This window comes from Penicillium antarcticum (assembly GCF_028974205.1).
Source record: "Penicillium antarcticum strain IBT 31339 chromosome Unknown utg000002l_segment0_segment0, whole genome shotgun sequence".
NCBI classification, from domain to species: domain Eukaryota; kingdom Fungi; phylum Ascomycota; class Eurotiomycetes; order Eurotiales; family Aspergillaceae; genus Penicillium; species Penicillium antarcticum.
Window position 1 is genome coordinate 3151407 of NW_026695300.1, and position 12962 is coordinate 3164368.

General features: G+C 50.2%; 2 protein-coding genes across 2 annotated transcripts; one reads left to right on the plus strand and one right to left on the minus strand.

Annotated features, from left to right (window-relative positions):
• Positions 1 to 89: 89 nt before the first annotated feature.
• N7508_002160 (GTPase-activating protein) lies at positions 90 to 3620 on the plus strand (the record flags this gene model as incomplete). Its single annotated transcript, XM_058460226.1, has 3 exons — positions 90 to 894; positions 951 to 1302; positions 1349 to 3620. The coding sequence occupies 3 exons, from the start codon at positions 90 to 92 to the stop codon at positions 3618 to 3620; spliced, it is 3429 nt and encodes a 1142-aa protein (XP_058323758.1).
• Positions 3621 to 4972: 1352 nt separating this feature from the next.
• N7508_002161 (putative Rho guanyl nucleotide exchange factor) lies at positions 4973 to 10387 on the minus strand (the record flags this gene model as incomplete). Its single annotated transcript, XM_058460227.1, has 2 exons — positions 4973 to 5716; positions 5771 to 10387. 2 exons carry the CDS (start codon positions 10385 to 10387, stop codon positions 4973 to 4975), a joined length of 5361 nt encoding a protein of 1786 aa, XP_058323759.1.
• Positions 10388 to 12962: the final 2575 nt, after the last annotated feature.

The following is a 12962-nucleotide window of genomic DNA, read 5'->3' on the forward strand; positions in this document are numbered from 1 at the left end:
ACAAGTGCCTAGCTGCAGCTCCGACCTCGACATCATCAAATACTAGCTTCAGGACAATCTGATCCAAATCCCCTCGTTTATTTCTCACAATGCTACAGTGGACATCCTTCGTTCAGAAGGCCCAGAGCCTGATTGATCCCGCCAACTTCAACATTCCTGCCCTGTCCACGGCCGATCATAGTCCCTCGAAGGCCTCGCTGTTCCGCCAACAATTCCGCCTCCCCGATTCCCAGAACCCACTCCAAGAGATTACCGCTGATCTTGTCCTGCCTCTTCCGAACTCATCAGCGACTCAAGGCGATGGCCCACGCAAGGCTGACCGAGCTGGAAATCGATACACAGGGCGCCTGCATCTGAGTGAGCGCTTCATCTGTTTTTCTACCCAGCCGACAAGCTTTGTTTCCTCTGCTACGGCAAGTGCTTCAAATACTTGGACCGGCCAGACTCATGGAACTGGTCCGTCGGGCAATGGTTTCATTCTTCCTCTTTCGTGTATCCGACGAGTCGAGCGTCTCCATAGCGCCAGCCATGTCTTCTCCTTGGCGCTCACAACTTGGAATGGTCTGCTCAACAAGCAACAAGAAGCCAAATTTGCGCCCCAGCGCCTGATCTTGCAACTTGTCGGTAGCAGACAGGCTTGCGAACGATTTTGCGACACATTGAAGAAAGGTCTGCGGGAAGGAATGAAAGAGGTTGAAAGCCTTCGTACTGTCGTCAACGATTGTTACTCAGAATACCTGCTGTCAGGTGCAAAGACCAAGGGCCAGGAAGGAGTTGACGCCGACGCTCGTCAACCTCCAGATGCGGGACTGGGCTTGATTTTCCGCTATCCTGGCGATGCACGTAAACTGCGTGATCGCAGTAAGATGAGACTGTGGGGCGAATATTTCAGAGGTATGGACATCTATCTCTTGGCTTTGGCCTGCGGACCACCAACTAATTGTCTCTAGAAAATGGCCGTAATGCTACGCTGGTGCGCCAACCAACCTTCCACAAGCTCATTAGAGTCGGTCTGCCCAATCGCTTGCGCGGAGAAATATGGGAGCTTACATCTGGCTCTCTTTTCCTTCGTCTGCGGTCTCCCAAATTATACCAGGAGACACTGGCCAAATTCGAAGGACAGGAATCCCTTGCCATCGACGAAATCGAGAAAGATTTGAACCGCAGTCTACCAGAATATCCTGGCTTTCAGAGTGAAGAGGGTATCGGCCGCTTAAGACGAGTTCTGACGGCATACAGCTGGACCAATGCAGAAATTGGGTATTGCCAGGCCATGAACATTGTGGTTGCTGCATTGTTAATGTACGTTTGATTCCTCAAGTGCAAGAGTGAGTGCTAATTTGAACAGATATATGTCAGAAGCTCAGGCGTTTTTCCTCCTCTCTGTCCTATGTGACCGTCTCTTACCTGGTTATTATTCAACGACCATGTATGGCACACTTCTGGATCAAAAGGTGTTCGAATCATTGGTTGAGAAAACAATGCCGGTTCTATGGGAGCATCTAACCAAGTCTGACGTTCAACTCTCCGTGGTCTCATTGCCCTGGTTCCTGTCTCTCTATATCAATTCTATGCCTCTTGTCTTTGCTTTCCGCGTCTTGGATGTTTTCTTCTTGGAAGGGCCAAAAGTTCTCTTCCAGGTGGGTCTTGCCATTCTCCGAGTCAACGGCGAAGAGCTCTTGGAAACTCAGGATGATGGGTCTTTCATTTCCGTCTTGAAATCATATTTCTCACGTTTGGATGAATCTGCCCATCCAAGATCAGAGAACCCCAAGCTTCGGGCAATTACTCGATTCCAGGAATTGATGGTGGTTGCTTTCAAAGAATTTTCGGGCATCACTCACAGCACCATCACTGAAACGCGTGAAAAGCATAAGGGTGCTGTGTTGGAGAACATTGAGACCTTTGCCAAGCGTACCTCGATCCGTAACCTTGGTCCAGAGAGCAAGCGCCTAAGCACAGATGACCTTGGCACAATCTACGACCGTTTCTACGAAACACTCTATCAATGGGAACAGCACCAGAGAGTTATTGAAGAGGAACGGAGGCGCCAAGAGAGGAAGAAATCCGAACGACTCTCCATGCTTGCCCCTCCTACAGACACGCAAGTCGGCCGTGTTGGTCTTGGACCGAGTCCTTCACACATGGACTATGATGCTTTCCGGGAGTTTTTGGCTGCTACTTCTAAGTGGGCGGTTGCTGATTCACCTGGACCATCGAGAAAGGCATCCTCGTCAGGAAATTCAGCATTGTGGGCGAACCGTCGACAGCCGGCTGACCATGAGTTCATGCAACGACTCTATCGCAAGTGGGCTACTGATCCCGAAGAAGGGTTGAACCTTCAGAATGTCGTCAACGGTCTAGCACGTCTCAAGGGATCACCTGATATTATGAACAACATCAACTACTTCTTCGACTTGTATGATGACAACGGCAATGGCCAAGTCGATAGAGAAGGGATCCTCAAAATTTCCGAGGCGCTTTTGTTCCTTTCTCGACGGGGATTTGAGGGCACGATCACTGCAACTCAATCTGTGGAGGACCTGAATACGCCTAAAGATCGCGAACTTGCCGAGAATTCGCTCACTACTGACGAGAAGTTCCTTAGTAGTGTCAGTGCGTTCATTCGTCGCTGCTTCGAATATGCGGATCCCAGCCACCCAGAGAACCAAAAGGGTGCCCAACAAGATGCCACAGAAGAGGCAACAGAGAAGCTTGGCTCATTCGCTATCGGTGATGATGACGAGGAAGAGGACCTAATTGATGTCGACGATGGAGACTCTAAGTCCAATATGTCCCCAGCACCAGACGCAGCACCCCAACCGGCACAGCCCAGCACCGAGAAGCCAGACAGCCACGACCATACCCGCTCAACATCCGAGTCTGCCAACCCAGCTCTCGACCCCAACAATCCCCTGCACATCACTCTCCCCACTTTCCGAATGGTTGTCTTAGCCGACGAGCTCCTAGAAAAATTTTTCGAATCCTACTTCCCTCAATCATTCCACCTCTCAGACCATCCCCACCCAGCCGCTCTCGCCGCCTCTTCCTCGCTCTCCTCTAATCTTACCACATTCTCCAACCTCGGCAGCATTCGATCCTCCGGGCCCGGTTCCGCATCTGCCCCGGTGGCCGGCGCCTCAGGCGGTATCGTCCCCCCAGGCAAAGGCCTCCGTGGCGTACTGGACAACATTGTCACAGACGGAATCCGCATGGCAGCCGAGGTCAAAAAGAGAATGGATGATGCTCAGCGCGAATTGGAGCGCAACGCCCTCGGCCGCGAGGAAGAAGACGACGAAGAAGATGACGATGACTACCCCCGCCGTGAGAACAGCGCCGGAGTTATGGCTGGCGGAATCTCCAGCTGGGGCGCGGGCGCGTATGGCGCAGACACTGAACGCCGCAGTGTTGTCCGCGATGCTGACCGTGACCTCCTTGAAGGAGCTGAAGTTCTCAGCGTTCGCGGAAAGGAGGAGAGTACTTCCCTTTTGGATGGGAAAGATGACACCGGATCGGGACCCAGCAAGGCCGCCGACAATGCTGTTAGCTCCAAGAGCCATGGTTCACCTACAGATCGTGACGGAGAAGTCATTAGCAAAGTTGTCGAGTTTGAGTCATGATCTTCCTACATACTTTCTCCTTTCTCCTTTTGCCATGTGTGGTTTGGCTGGTTTCCATCTTCGGATTTCTTTTTGTAACCCTTGGTCTGTTGAATCAGCTTTTTTATGCAATGCAATACTGTACTACAATACAATCCTTGGTCTGAATGCGTGTTTTTGCGACTATTTTCTTGCGCGGGTTGAGCCCGCAGTTCTTAGATATCATCTGTTCTAGAGAGAAAGAATCTGTTCTGGATTTGTGGACTCGAAAGTATTGTCTTCCTGTGTTTTTTGTAGCAAAATATCATGCATGTGGCTATCTATTATCGCCATCGGTTCAAATCGATTCTTATAAAACTTTCTCGCGACTCAATACCATCTCGTTGCCAAATTGTCGTTTGTATAATCTACACTACAGCATATTGAAAAAACCAAGTACCCCGATGAGCTAGTACCCTCATAGGTAGTGTCTAAGTCCTTTTCTATCCCCGCCATTATGTACTTGACATAGTTTAGACGAGACAATTGAAAAGGGAGATGCAAAAAGAGAGACTAAGTGAGGCGCCAACAAAGAGTAAATCGATATACTTATGTATGAAAGAATACCCAACATTTCACTGGAAGCACTACAGGCAGCATCTAATACCTCGTTTCCTACTTCACCGAGGCATATCAGATATAGTGCAGGCAGCAACACTCAATTTCCTTACAACTGCCGGCAGAATTTATGTTGGCCCGATGGCCTTAAGGACCTCTTTCTTTGTACTCGAAAATGTTCCTCTTTATTTGTAGCAAACTCTCACGCTCAATATCCTAGATATGCCAAGAGACATGGAAATCGCAGTAAATCAAGACGAGAAAGAAAGATTCCCCGTAACAGGCTAGGAGATTCGTAAAATTCAAAAAAATGTGACGGGAAGTACTTAAATTCAGAGAATCGTCAAATCATGAGATGCAACGAAGTGCTCTATGTACAACAACATTATCATCAAAAAGGGAGCATATCCAAATATGAGAACAAGCTCAGAGGAATCGGATGCAATCAGTCAACACCGAACTTCAAAATGTAGAAGCAGAACGGTATGAGGTGAGGATGAAAAGCAAGGGTAGAAAAAAGGGTATAAAAGGTATAAAACAAGCAGGGGAATTCATGGAGGAGGAAATCCACTATTGAGACGAAAAAAAGCCCCAAAAGCTTGTAGGGGTCGAGCAAGCTGGCTCGCTCGCTCGATGAGAAAAGCAACAGTGGGTAAGATGCAGATGCAAAGCCGAGAAGATTACAAAAATCAAGGTAGATGCCAAGGACAAATATGGCCGGGGGATGACCAACGAATGTAAAGAAAAGGAGTTTGACCAACTGTCTGGGCCGTGACTTAGTCTTTTTGGCCCTCGTTCTCAACCAACTCGAAGACAATTTGGCTGCGCTCGTACTCTGGATGTTGCATGCAGATCTTCACTGTGTTACCAACGGAGCCCGAGGAGACACCATTACCAGCACCAGAGAAACCGCTACCCATCCTCATAGAGCCACCAGTGTTTGCCTGCACATTTCCGTCAAGCGAGCCAGGCATCTTGCTACCATCATCAAGACAGACAACATGGTGACCGGGAATGACTTGGCGCAAGCGACCGTTCATTGCGTTGCGGACTTCAACAAAGTCATCATTGAAAAGGATCAAGAAACGTCCATAGAGACAGGCAGTGTGCGCACAGCCAACGAACTCCATGACCACGCTGCGGGAGACATCACCGTGTTTATTGACGTATACGGCGCACTCCTGATAAGCAACGAGGAACTCGCTGTCGCTGAGGCGGAACATGCCGAGTGGCTTGAGGTCTCTGATGCGATTAGCGATGCTGTGGAGGGTGTCCTGGGCATCTGAAACTTCATTGGTTCGGAAGTCCGGCACAGACCACGAATGTTTCTTGTCGAGGGTGAGAACCTCGATGCCCTTTTGAGTGGAGATGGCGAGTGAGGAGTGGAACATGTTGATTCTGTAGGTCTCGGCGGGGATGTAAAATTCGTCGTACTCGCGGAAGAATTCCGTTTGTGATCGACGCGAGGTGAACAGACGGCTTTTGTTTGTGGTTGATTTCTGCAGGACGGGTTCGAGGACCTTCAAGAAATTGTCAGTTCAAATTAAATCACCCGGATCTTCAGTGATACACACCTTGAAGGTGGACGAAAGTCCATCCCGCTTCTTGTATAGTACCAAGTACCGGTCCTTCAGACGGCCAGCAGCAAAGAAGCCGACTTCACGGTTTCCAGACAGTTTTTGCGGAGCTCGTCGAGCAGAATCCTGAGACGACTGCGAGGTAGACCCACTGGCAGGGCAAACAACGTCAAGGTGATATGCGATCAAAGACCGATCTGCAATTAGCAGTAGAAGATTGAATTCTTCGAAAACAGCAACTTGAGTGACCCTCATGATGGGAATGGCTCTGTACCACCCGCGGGGGTTGTTGAGCTCAGACATGTAGACACCGTATTCCGTGCCGATTGCACACATGATTCGACCGGGAGGCTGTTGGAATACTGTTGCACAGGTGACGGAAGTCCTGCATACTGGGGTTGGTCTGGGTCCAGAACCTTCATATTGCTTTTCCACTTCCTTGATCGCACGATGCAACGGTGTGCCGGTGATGGTGACACTTTTGGAGCCGGGTGACTGGTCAGAGTATGCAAATGCAGTATCTGCAAGTACACGAAGTCTAAATGGTTCTGCATTCTGTGAAAATAGAGCAGCCGCATGTTTTGTCTTGGCCTCTATGATCTTCTGGCACCATTCCATGCGGTTCTGAGCCGAATAAGCATAGAGAGTGTAAGTTCCCTCTTTCCCAAGGTGTTTGATCTTGAAGGGGTAGAGGATCTTGTCATCTCTTGAGTTGTCCACAACTGTGTTGCCAGAAGATGAGGGCCCAGTATGTGTTAGGGGACTGACAACGCCTTGGGATGGTGTGACAGTTGAAACACCACGAACCGAGGATTTAACAACTGGGTCATCGTTGGTACTTTCAAGGCCCAAAAGGTCCATCGGAATGGGTAGCTTTGAGACGTCGTATCGTTCGTACTTCACTGCCCGATCTCGCATAGTAAATGTTTTTGCTAGAACCAGGTAATGATCAAACAGGATAGCGTGCGTCTCCACAAGGAACCTTGTGCGGGTTCCAGGGCGTTGAAGATCGCCCCGGTGAATGATCTGTCGACCAAGGTGTTCAAGATTTAGTTCAACTTCCTTCTTCATGTCAGGTCGCAATTGCAGTTTGGCTGCTAATTCCATCAGATTGGCTTTCTTGTTCATTTCTCCAACTTTGTTATCACACTCCAGAGCAACGATCTTGATCTCTTCGATAGCCTGGGCAACATTCGTCTTTTCTTCTGAATCCTTCACCATGTTCTTGTGGACAGTGGCCAAAAGAAGGGTATAACGCTGGATTCGGGTGATCGGAGCCTTAAGGAAGGTGTCCCAGCTGAGTCGGTTCGACAGTTTGTGTTCTCGCACCTGATTCAAGAACTGTTTGAAGTGCGGGTTACGTTCGGCCTCCTTACGCACAAGGTAATTGGCAGTGGGGAAGGTTGCGGCATAGTCAATGTAAACGGTCTTCGCCTTGCGAATCCATTCTCTGAAAATATCACTGAAACCAGTAATGAAAGGGCCCTGCTCTTTTTGACGATACTTGAGCTGTGCTAGGAGGAAGTCCTCATTGACCTTTTTCACTGCATCAACCTTGCCAAATACATCCAATAGGAACTTGGGCAGTCGCTTAGTCGGGATAATTGATGGGTTCATGCCAGCCAATTGGTCACGATAGAGCTCTCGCAGGACATCCAGTTGTCCAATATAAGAGTCTTCCGTGGTGACAATCTCGTGCAAATTGTTCTGCCGATCAACTTCTTTCCTGGGATGAGCCTCCCATACCTCTTTGGGTACCTTGTAGAAAGTCACCCAATCCTCGGCCTTCTTTTGAGGGGCCATCATCTGCGCCTTGAGATTGACTTTCTTCAACGTCCGCATGCAATGATGCGAGTAGCATCGACCAAAGCTATCGGTATCCTCAATGTGCAGTTCTTCCAGATGAAGCTTGGCAGAGTAACATCCAGTTCCAGTAATCTGGAACAGAACACCAGAAAGACTGCCCGAGCCAAACTTCACCCATTCCTCTTCTTTGACTAGTGCTCCTCCTTCAAGCATACCGCTGACAACACGTGAAGCCAGTGTTTCGGCATCAGCAATGTTCATCGTAGGCACCTTGTGAGTGAACAAAGCTACAATAGCGTCGGCAATTGCTTGCTCTTTGAGATCAGTTTCATCCTCGGACAGATCGCGAATCCAGGACAGAATCGAGCTCAAAGCCCACGGCTCGCTACACCTTTTGAATTGTTCCGAGGATAGCTTCGCAGGGTGAAACCTCTTGCGGCGACCAGCTGGGATGCTTGGTAGATCCAATGTGGCAGCAGCGGCCGCCGCTTCAGCCGGATCTATATGTGGGAGCTCCTTCTGCCGGAGTTGCAACATGAGCTCATGCTGCTGCTGTCTGTATCTGACTCGGTCCGCATCGGTTTTTGATCTGATGGGGGGATCGGAACGAGGACCAATGGGAGTCGACAAAGATGACGAGCGCGGAACCTGGGACGGGCTGAGCAGAGCATCGCCGTATGAATCTGCAGAAGCTGGCAAGGATGCGTTGTGGTTATACTGGGCATAGCTGTTATTCAATTCCTCTTGTTCATGGTGATTATAGGTACCAGCAGGCATCAGATGTGAAACAAGATCAACATTGCCAGCAGGTTCGACAGGTGCGGGTGGAAGTGGACGCATCCCAGGATGGAAAAAAAGATCTTCATGGGCGGCTCGGTGGGGACTTTCATCCTCTGATTGATAGGCAGAATGAGGCTGGTCATATGGTGACTCTCCTTCATCACCATAGTCGAAGCTCATCCGGCGACCATAGGCATCGGGTGCAGATAGGCCACCCGTACCACCTGCATCCACCCTGGCGTCAGGGTTGGGAGGCAGATGATGGAGGCGGTTAGCATACTCATACGCGATAGGCGGATGCTCGTATTCATCATAATAATCTCCACGCTCATCAGGGGAAACATTGGAGCTTCTAAATGAACCTGATGTGCCAGTGAATCTATCATCTCCAGCGATACCCGAATACTCCTCAGCGGTGTAAACAGGCTCGTCGCCGTAGTGCAAGTTTCCAGAATAACCCCCCTCATACAACGCAAGGTCATGGCCGCTGTATTCTTGTTCTTGATGGGGATCAGACTGCGGTGAAGGTCCTCTTGGGGAGATGTTGGAACCATGAGAGCTGAGAACAGAGGCATTGGTCTCGCGTCGCATCCGCCCCTCAAGACGCTCACGGCTACGCTCTTCACGTGCCCTTTCTTCTTCGTCTGCCATTTGCATCATGGCTAGCCCAGCTGCAGCCTCGGCATCACTGTCGTCACTGTAGGCATCGTAATTAACGTAGTTCCCTGTACCTGTGTCCATGTTTCCGTTTGTGTGTGTATGCTGCTCATCGGGCGACAAACGAAGGCGCGAGCGAGCGCTTTGATGGGATGCTCGTGAGCTATGACGCCGGGCAAAATGCTGGGGGTCCACTGCGGCTTCGACTTCTTTCATCAAATCTTCATATGCCACAGGTGGATCGGAAGGCAAGGGATTACCATTTGTTTCAGTCTCTGCCTCAACTGGCGGCCCAGGGAGAGGTCGCGACTGAGGATGTCGAGTTAAGGTGTCGGTTCGTCTCGGTGGTATTTGAGGCAAATCTGGCTGCATCGGAGGGTTTGGCAGGGCCCGCCCCGCTCCAGCATTAGACACACTCGGCCGTTTGCCGTATAGACCGTTCCCTTGGCTCTGATGAGCCGGTGGCTCCGGAGGCAGATCATCGAAAGAGGCGCCGATGTTAGACGGGGTATATTGGGGAGATTGTGAATCATACACGGATCCTTGTGTACCATAGTAAGGTCGTGATGAAGGTGGAAACATGGTCATTGTGCCTGGTGAGTTCGATGGCATATATGAAGGCGAAGAAATAGGTGACATGGCTTGATATGGTGACGGACGTCCTCCGTACGGGTGATCAGGCCCCCTTGGGGGTGGCAGCGGTGGTTGTTGCGAGGGAAAGCCGTAGGATTGTGGGGTCGGTGGTGTTTGTCCATAGTGCGATGCTGTGCTCTGCCTTCTTGGTAGAACTGGAGAGCTCAATCCTGAGACCGTGGCAGACTGATATGCCGCAGGGTTGTACGGTTGATGACCTGATGCCGGGGTCGCATAGGAAACATTGTTTGATCCGTTGTAGTTCAGCGGATTGTAGGCGAGGACTGGCTGGGATTGTGTGTGCGGTAGGCCGTATTGCTGGGGGTTATAAGCTGGCTGGTTTGTCGAAGCCCCGGAGTACTGGTATTGGTAAGACATGGTAGAGGTTTGCGAAGACGCGCGACTGGGAGACATGCGCGACATGGCATCCGATGAAGCGCGCGAATATCTGGAGTCCCTGTCGTCATCGAACACACCCTGCGTGGTGTTGTAACCGCTTTGTGCTGCGTACTGTGCATTTCCTTCCGCCACTCGTGCATTCTGGACTTGGGCCGAGTTGAAGAACCCCGAATCATCCCCGGCATTGTAACTTGGCATTCTTCGAGGCAGATGTTGATTCGGCATAGGATTCTGCTGAGAAGAATAGCTTTCGTAGCGACCCGGTATCGGCTGAGCGGGCGCCTGGGCATTCGTAGATTGGCCATAGTAGGCCTGCTGACCATTCGGATATTGTGCCATGGCGTAGGATAGGCGAGACACCAACAGAGCGTTTGCTCAACTGAACTCGACACGTCCACGATTGCGTGAGGGGCTCTGTTGCAGAAATCGTGTGGCTCAGGCGACCTTAAGGCGAGCGACTGGAAAAACGAGCGACTAGGGAAAGGTAACTGATTCGAATGAGGGGAACCACGCGGGCGGGTGATAAGCCGGGGAGCTGGCTCTGGGCATCCCCACACGGTAGTGAACCGCGAAGCGTAGTCTGCAGTATAAGAAGCCAAATCCAGCACGGGTGTGGAGGGTGGGAGATGGTGTTGAGTTGGGACTCAGCCTCGCCCACGCTAGTCGAGGGACTTGGGGTTCTCCACCGCCAACGGCAGAACTGATGTTAATTGGCGGCCAATACGGAGGTCTAATGGAATACTTGGATGTCTCTAAGCCATCTCTACTGTAGCACCACGTAATATTTTGAGAAATATCAAATAGTGTGTCTCCTGCCAGCTTATCGAAGTATATAAATGATACAGTATGAGCTATGTTCAACGCTATTTCTACTACCATTTCTGATGTTGATCACACTGCTGTCTTCCAACCAGCTAATTAAGGCAATTTGAGCACAAAATGAACAGCTTATAATACTTAACAAGGCTTTGGAATCATCAGAATAGGATGTAGGTTTGAATACGGTAGGAAAAGCGGTAAGAGGAGCGGTGAATGCTTAAATTGGGGAAATGCGCGAAGCCAGCAGCCATTTAAAGTCAAATTTTGGACGTATCATGTCAAAATTCGACGGATTTTGCGACTAGGAGACGTATGAGCTCAATTATATTACCTGATATGGCAAGATATTTGCCGCCAGTCGGTGCTAGCAGCCTCTCATACGTGGAGCGCTTTGAACCTCGACAACGATGCCGGTCAAGTCAACGCCTCCAGAGGTATCTCCGTTGCCATTTTCCCACCTCTAGCCGTAGACTAAAACCCGACCACCCATTGTGGAGCACTTAACCTCGCTGCCGGCAATTGTGAGGTCTCTAGAGCTATTTCCACACCACCTGGTGCTCCTTCGGTCGCTGCCGACCGTTGCAAAACCGGCTGTGGAGCCCTTGAGACTTGCCCTACGTGTTATAAGTGGCCGCCGGTTGTGAACCGCCTGGGGCATTCTCACCCCCTGCGGCACCTATGAGACCCTCTTCCACCAGTCCTGGTGCATTCGCCGATCCTTGATTGCTCTTTCCTCCATAAGATTCAACATCGACTGTTAGTGCGGTAAAGGGCTTCTGGAAGTGTTGATTGACTGACGGTGTGGGCGAATGACTGCAGACTCTCTGATGCACCGGTGAGGCTCAGATCGGGTGAGCGGTAAACACGGCACAGAGCTACCACTGGATATGGAAGCTGGCAGTTTGAATGTAGCAGCTGTTCTCAATGACCTGGGCAATCACATGGAACATGGAAGTAAGGCTGTTTCTCGGAAATGGCTGCTGGCCTTCCCTCATGCTATAAAGATGCGTCTCTAGTGTCCCTTTTATCCGGCTGAAAAGCTTTACCTCGGACCACCCCAAGGATTGCCCGCAGTACCTGCAATTTCCTTGTAGCCATGCTCTGCATGTCCATGGCGATCGCTCGATCAATGGCATGGAATTGCGCCTCCATTTTCTGCCAGATGCGAGTGTAACAACCTGAGCACTGTGATCCTCCATTGGACTTGGTAAAATACCTCTTGTATATTTCCGGAAATTGACTGAGGTCAATGACTGACTCTACCCGTAGCAAACCCCTCCCTCCACTGATAATACAGAAGGCGGCGTGCGCGTGCAGGTAGCCTTGGCGCACACCGCAGCCAAACGGCTCGGCCCGTACCGTCTGACCCACAGCACCAGAAAGGTCTAACTTACCAATGGCACCACATATACATCTGATTTTAGGCTCGTATTCGATACAATTGCGTATTGCCTTTGATGCAGCATGACGATAATATCCTCCTTTAGCAATTCAAGCATTCCATAGCGAAAACCATTTGAATAAAAAGTAATATCAGGGATTAGACGAGACAACTCCGATAAAGGAAGCCTTTGATGCGTGACGGGTTAAAGTAGATCCCCCCATCGACTTCTTATCGGTGATACCCCGGAAAGTGATATCGCCTCACGTCTTGAGGCCATTACGTCGCGTGTCCGATAACGATAAGGATTTACTTCGATACCAACAGTTCTCCCCTAACCACTTTCTCGCTCCCTACCAAGACGAGTCGCTAGATATCGAACGTGCTCTGTCGCCTCCAAATGATGGATATCGCGTGTCTCCAAACCTTCCCTCCCCAAGAGCTTCGCTAGATGCATATGTGAATGTACCCTCCGGTCACAATTACAATAGTGGGAGCTTTGCGACTTTAAAAGCTTTTGAGACAAGTCTCCCAATCCGGACGAAGATGAAGGCTATGCTAGCTTATCTACTTCTCCCCCCCCTCCCCGGTCGAAGGTGTATTGTTATTGCTGATTAAGCACAATAGTGACTATGTGCGGTATACAGTAGCTAGTCGATATCTACCAATAATATACTAATTTGCAATATAGGTTCCATGCTTGGCAGTCAAGCA